This window comes from Amblyomma maculatum, chromosome 1 (assembly GCF_055883805.1).
Source record: "Amblyomma maculatum isolate TAMU_Amacu chromosome 1, ASM5588380v1, whole genome shotgun sequence".
NCBI lineage: Eukaryota > Metazoa > Arthropoda > Arachnida > Ixodida > Ixodidae > Amblyomma > Amblyomma maculatum.
In genome coordinates this window covers 418947818-418954530 of record NC_139344.1, presented here as the reverse complement: position 1 = coordinate 418954530, position 6713 = coordinate 418947818, and the positions used below count along the sequence as shown (strand labels likewise).

At 45.0% G+C, this 6713-nt stretch overlaps 1 protein-coding gene across 1 annotated transcript; it reads left to right on the top strand.

Moving 5' to 3' along the window:
• The first annotated feature begins 250 nt into the window (after window positions 1-250).
• LOC146209207 (sulfotransferase ssu-1-like) lies at window positions 251-6300 on the top strand. The gene is made up of 3 exons (XM_084597023.1): window positions 251-536; window positions 2166-2604; window positions 5638-6300. Exons 2-3 carry the CDS (start codon window positions 2210-2212, stop codon window positions 6080-6082), a joined length of 840 nt encoding a protein of 279 aa, XP_084453149.1. The 5' UTR covers window positions 251-536; window positions 2166-2209; the 3' UTR covers window positions 6083-6300.
• The last annotated feature ends 413 nt before the right edge of the window (window positions 6301-6713 follow it).

The window sequence follows — 6713 nt, the reverse complement described above, 5'->3', positions numbered from 1 at the left end:
TGAGAGAGAAAAATGAGAGAGAACGAGAAACACTTAGTGTGTGAGAATAAATTGAGTAGTTCCCAATTCCGAGGCTATCGCTGTATTTTATAATACGGTTGGTTCGACTTGTGCTGATAGCTGCAAGAATTAGGCCGCCGACACGCTAACGTCAGCTGCGTGACTTGAGTAATGCTGCACAGTTTTTGCGACACGCGCCGTATACATATCCGCAACGAGCACTCGAGCAAGACGGTGCGGAACCGACCGATAGATAGCACGTGCTGCGAAGCGATCGCACGTACAAAGTTTGCCGGGGTGGAGCGCTTTCGCGAGCGACTGTCACGTGGTCCTTGAAGTGCAGCGACGGCGGTGCCTTTCGAATGTGGGCCGTTCCCGGCAGCAGTCGGCCACGTTGTACAAATACGCCGGCAAGCGCCACCGGAGCGGCGCGCGGATCTACTTCACTCGGGGCGAGGGAGAGGAGCCGGAAAGTTGAGCCGACTGGTTATCGGAGCCCGTGTAGAACTATAACCCCTACAACACGCACCAAACTGGTGAGTCTGTGGTTGGTTGCTAGCCGCGATTGTGTGGCCCCTTTTGTCGGCAACGCTACCGTGTAGTATGAAGAGATTCTAATCATCCATTGAGGCTCATAGTTCCCTATACGCTTGGGGGTGTTATTCGCGAGCCGGATCTATGGAAAAACTAAAGCGGCGTACTTACCGTGGATTTTGTCATATGGCTGGCAGCTAGTTATCTAAGACGTATAAGGCGTTTGCAGACGTGGCTCTCAACAATGATCCTCAGCTTAATGACCGACTCGTCTGTAAAATCCCCGTGATAAAGGCGAACTTTCAGTTGTGACGTCTCGTTGGGTGATGAAGTGAATGTATAAGGCGAAGTTCTAGAGTTCGTTAGCCGGAGAGGAAGCCGTGTTTCGGCGCTATTTTCGAAAATATTTGTAAGCGCTGACGGCATTCGCTCGAGCCTATATTGCGGCGTCAACCGAAGAGTGGCGCACCATGGCAACGGGCAAAAGACGGCGCTCGCATTCGCGCGCGCATTTTCAAATCAGCTACGGTCACCGCGCTCCGAATCTTCCGTGTTGTCTGCGCAGGTTTAGAGGAAAGCAATTTGGTGACAAGGGTGGCATGAAAAAGACGAGAGCACACGCTTTCTTTTTTTTTCCTTTGCGTTCTTCGCTTCGTGTTACGTGTACCGGAAACGGTAAACTAGGTCACGGAACGTTAGTTGTATTTAGCAGTATTTTTGAATTATTATTTTTTTGACACCAACTGCTTATTGCTCCCTGTTTCTGTGCCATTAAGACATGCCGCCGTTGAGTAGGTAAACTTGTAACTCACAAAAAGTTTTGTTTTGTCTGGGTGTAACAAAGCTCTAACGCTGAGAGAATTTAAATTTACATAGACGGAACTGGCCCAGTAAGGCGCTGCTAGAAAAAAAAGAATCGAGATAATTTTTTTATTAAAGTAATTTCCCCCACACTGAAGGCCCATACTCCAAGTGCTTAAATTGTAGCTTGCCAGATGTTTCCGGATTCGTTTACTTTCTCGCCTATTTATGGAAACTGGTAAGTTCGCTTCTCTTTCGAATAATTATAATGAAGTGCCACATATGCAAGCGCCAGTCGAAACCCCTCGAACACGCAATAGTACTCTCGATATAAAGGCGTGAGTAAAATCTGCCGCGATTAATGGTAATTTTTGATGCAGCTTTTGATCTGTCTTCCTATCACATCTTGTACAGACGATGAATATACTTGTGGGGAAAATCATTTAAAAGGGGAGATTTGAGTAGTAGAATCTCAGCGCACCACCTAAGGAGTCACTTTGCATACAAGCGAGGCACTGCTATTACTGGCGATGTGCACCTAATGTATTTTCTGAGCATTTTTGTTTTTCTTGGCAGATGGAAACAATTGAAGTGTGGGTATGTCTGGGCCGGTGAACGTTTTTAGACAGATATGAGCTATTCGATTCCAAAATTATGAATTTAGAGGATTGGGCTTAGTTGCTAGTTCATGATGGTGCAAAGCACTTAAATTTTACAGACAAAACTGGAGAGTACATTGAGGTCGCAATTTTATAACTAAACCTTAGCTCGAGTTGGTCGTTACGTGCCAAAGTTGATTTAAGTTTTTTTTTTTTGCCTCTATTTTGCAGACAGTACTTTATCGTCCGGTAGAGCTTTGTGGACAAGCGCGATCATGATCGAGCGTGACAGGCCGTACTGCCAGATCGTGGATGGTCACAGACTTCCAGGCTCTTTCTCTGAAGAAGTCTACCGCAGCGGTCTTCGGTACAAGCCCGAGCCTGGAGACGTGGTGCTGGACACGTTCCCGAAGTGCGGAACCCACTGGGTACTGGGTATCCTGAAGGCCGCCTACCAGGTCTGCCGTGGCATCACTCCAGGATCCGCCTTCCTGGAGAAGCTGGGACTGGAAGCCATTGAGAAGTGCTCCAGACCCCGGATTGTGTTCACGCACCTACCTTTCCAGCTGGTGCCTTTCTCGGAGGCGGCCAAGTACATATACGTGATAAGAAATCCCAAGGACTGCTGCGTTTCCTTCTACCACCACGCCAAGACTATACCAGCCTACAAGTGAGTGGCATCGGTCACTGGAAGGGACTAGTGTAGTGAGAGAAATGTACGGAGGGAAAGGAACGAAAGCTGAGTAGAACCATCCAACCTCTGTTTTCCCCCAAACCCCCAATGCCAAACATTCCTTCGCCTTTGCATCACTTCGCAGCTCGGTAAGGGGGCTTTGGTGCACGACGTCGACATGCGGAAGTCTGACTCGTTGCTCTGCAGGGCTGAAGTGGTTATCTCAGCTTTTGTATAAACAAAGCTACCCAGAAAGCATGATTTGCCGATAAAATAGGCCAAGTAGAAGCCAGATTTTCATAGGAGGTTTCGGCTGCGTAATGAGATATACTGGAAACCATCCGGGACAGTAACGTTTGGTAACTCGCGCGATTTTCAGCGTCACAACAAATGAGCTAGCTTTCACCAGTGAATGGCGTCCTGTAGTGCGAGTGTACCCCTCTAAATATCGTTTTTAAAAGTTCTTGCTCGCTATGGTACAGAGCTGCTGGTGCAAACAGTACAGCTGGGAAGAGAAGCTCATGCAGATTTAATGAATCCACGATGTGCGAAAAAGGACCTCGCATATATAGGCACCACTAGAAATAGCTAGGTGACCTTCACTGGAGAGTTTCACACGTTATGACGCTTTAAGAGTGCAAAAGGATGCGCATGAATACGAAGAATTTTGGGTGGAAAGCGGGCAGTGCACATACAGTAAATGTCATGATAAGCAAACCTTGTTCATGAGCAGAATGACATATGTTCCTTCAAGAGCGTGCAGGGTGGCGCGTATTCGACCGAAGGAGGAGGGGGGCGGTTAGAAACATCTGACAAACACTTCGTATACTGTGAGCTTTAAATAGAGAGGTTCAGCGTTCCGAAGCGGCTATGAGGTTCCTCGTAGTAAACTCCGGATTAATTAGACCACTTTAGTTATTTAAAGCTCGCTGATAATGCAAATTATATGGGTGTTTTCGCATTTCGCCTGCAACTAAATGCTAACGCCACGACTGAGAGAGTCGATGCCGCGACCTTTGGGATCAGCGGCCGAGCATCAAGGTCACTGAGCTATCGCGGCTCTTATGAATGGCGTCTCTTCAGTAAGCTTTGTCAAGGTTGCTCTACCATTACGCACTTTACCAGTAAGTCTCCGCCTAATTTTGTTGGTTTTTAACTGATAACAAAAAAGATTCGAGTACGAAATCTTTAATTTCGTGCGTTAATTTTCATGGAGTTGGTCGGCGGCTGTCTGTGTCATCCGAATAAAAACAAAATCATGTCGCCTTATCGTAGCTTTTTAAGCCTTCATCGAAGAAATCCTTGATAAAATTGCCGAGGACCATTTAAAGCTTTATTTCTTGTCTTTGAAAAACCGCCGGTATTCAGTCTTACTACTCTGATTGTAGCGAACGGAAGGATCTTGTGCTCTTTGTTTGTTCGCGCGCTTTATAACTTTCTCCATAGCGTGGGGTGCGCCTAGATTTGTTTCGGATGCGCTGCAGGCAAGCACAACTGTTTCCGTATTATTCCAGACTTCTTCAGTTTCGTTCGACCGGCTTATCTAGGTGTTTCTTCACCCACTTTCAATTGAGCGCTGCCGAATTCAGCGGCATTCGTAGTTTTACGAACAGCCAGCGCGCTTTAATGCTATCGCCGCCGCCGAGTTGCTTAGTTCTTTTGCGGTCGCAAGTCAGCTCAATAGAGAATTCATTTCAGGTCTACACCTGTCTGTTCGTTCGTCGCCTACGACATCGTCACTGTCATCCGACAGTATCACAAACTTCGCTGAAAAGAAAGGTTAGCAATGTATGTGTAAAATGATTCTACTTAATGTGATTTTTCGGACACATGCCTTCTAATCCAGAATTGTATCACCTGACCGTATTATTTATTTATTTATTTATTTATTTATTTATTTATTTATTTATTTATTTATTTATTTATTTATTTATTTATTTATTTATTTATTTATTTATTTATTTATTTATTTATTTATTTATTTATTTATTTATTTATTTATTTACCGATGTTGCCAATCTCGCAGGAGAGTACAGCAGGAAGGACACACAAGTGATACATACAAACTGGGATGAAAAGTTTGAAGAAAAAGAACAAATATACTGGGTACAAGGCCATGGCATTTATGGCACTTCAATATGAACATGATGAGCGAATTATATCAATTACACAGATAAACCAAGTGACAAAGTCAGGTAACACAGAGTGAGATAATTGCAACAATTTTAACCCATTAGATAGGTCGGAAAGTAATACATGGTTTAACTTAGTAAGGGTAAAAAACTGCATTTAGAAAAAAAAAAAGTAAAGCAAAAGACAAACGGTTAGCGAACATTATACACACAACACTAGAAACCCTTATAAGCTGCCGAAGGCTTTATTTCAATGTAATGCAAGAAGTAGAACAAACCATGGAAGTTTTTTCTATTACAGACGCTATACAGTACAAAAAGTAGGTAATAATTATGACGACTGTGATGCTAGCAGTGATCCGTGGCGATAGCGAATGACTGTGATTTATCTTTAAATTTCTCACCTGCACTTTGGTCGCATGCAGGTAATGATAGTCAATAAGCCACTTGGTAATAAGCTTCGACCTTCAGCTTGGTGAATTTCATTACGAGGGCAAGCAGCTTTTGAGTTTTTCTGCTTCATAGTCGGCCTCTACTTCTCAAATTCATTGCGCGCGCAATGCTTCTTCCCTTCCATTTCTTCGGGCTAGTGGCGCTTTTGTCTTTCGCTTGCTCGCGGCCTCCTCGTCCCCTTGGTTCTTGCAGTCTGTGCCTTCATTCTGCTTGTTCGTAGCGTTTCTGGCTTTCAACCTTCTCTCTTCGTCTTTTTTTTTCTTCCTGTTTGTGCTCGCTGCGTTCCCGCCCGCTTAATCATCTTCCACTTTTTCCCCTGTTTATTTTTCTCTCTTGAATATCCAGTGCTAACGGAAGGCATCCGCCGACTTAACGCTAGACGGAAATTCATAGACATTAATTTAATTCTGCATGATTCAAATGTTCAATTGTTACCTCACCGCAGGTTCCAGGACGGTACCTTCGACGAGTACTTCGAGATCTTCTTGGATGGCCGTACCGACTTCGGCAGTTACTACGAGAGCCTGCGGTCGTGGTACGCTAAGAGGAACGAGCCCAACGTGCTCTTCCTCACCTACGAAGGCATGCATGCCGACGTAAGGGGATCAGTGCTCAAGATAACGCGCTTTGTGGATGCTGACATCGCCGACACTCTTTCCAAAGATGAGGACAAGATGGAGACCGTCTTGGAGAACTCGAGCGTTGGCTCCATGAAGAAAGAGTTTGAAGTGCAGTTCGTTAGGAAAGGCGTTGTGGGTGACTGGAGGAATTACTTTTCGCCGGAGCAATCGAGCCGGTTGGAGGAGAGATTCTTTCGCGAAATGGAAGGCACGGATATACCGAAACTATGGGACGGAACCGACTGGCTCCATGATCCATCCAAGAGCTAACTTCTGTCACCGGTGTCCGAGGCTTATCGGCTACTTCACGCCACCTTGTGGCTACGTTTTGCAGAACTCGACATGGGAATTAGCTGCTTCATTAAATGCAGTTTAACATAAATGCCGACTTCCTTGTCGTTTACATCCCGCTTTTGCGGTGTTAAGTCTTTGTGCTCATTCAGGAAGAGAAAAATGGAGCCATTTATAAGCCCACAAAAAAATTCTAGGGGTGAAATTGAGTGTGCTTAGATGCAGTAACGCAAAACTATTTCACTGACTGCTGCTGATTTTGCTGCTGCATGTTCGTTCCTTTATGCCTTGGGCGCTTCTAACCCATGTTTCGCACTATACATCAATGCTAATTCGAGGGTCATTTGCTGCTCCCTGGCGAGACCCGCATGAGACTGCTCTGCTGGGGTGTTATTCATTAACCTCACTAAATATCATAACACATCAGACTAGTCGGAGATTCACTGTCCTTATTGAGAATTTTACATCCGTGTTTTTCGGAATAATTTTGTTGCCCTCCATGTCCTCTACCCACCAACTTTTCAACAGTCTGTTCATTTTTATCTTTTTTTTTTCTTACTGTTGTTCTGGTCATGCCCCTCAGCGCCCTGCGACGTTATTACGCAAGACA

What these genes read in the sequence shown, in the direction of transcription:
- LOC146209207 (XM_084597023.1), top strand. Translation starts at nt 2,210, where the DNA reads ATGATCGAGCGTGACAGGCCGTACTGCCAGATCGTGGATGGTCACAGA. An exon ending in AAGACTATACCAGCCTACAA is followed by an intron (nt 2,605 to 5,637) that starts GTGAGTGGCATC and finishes ACCTCACCGCAG; the next exon opens with GTTCCAGGACGGTACCTTCG.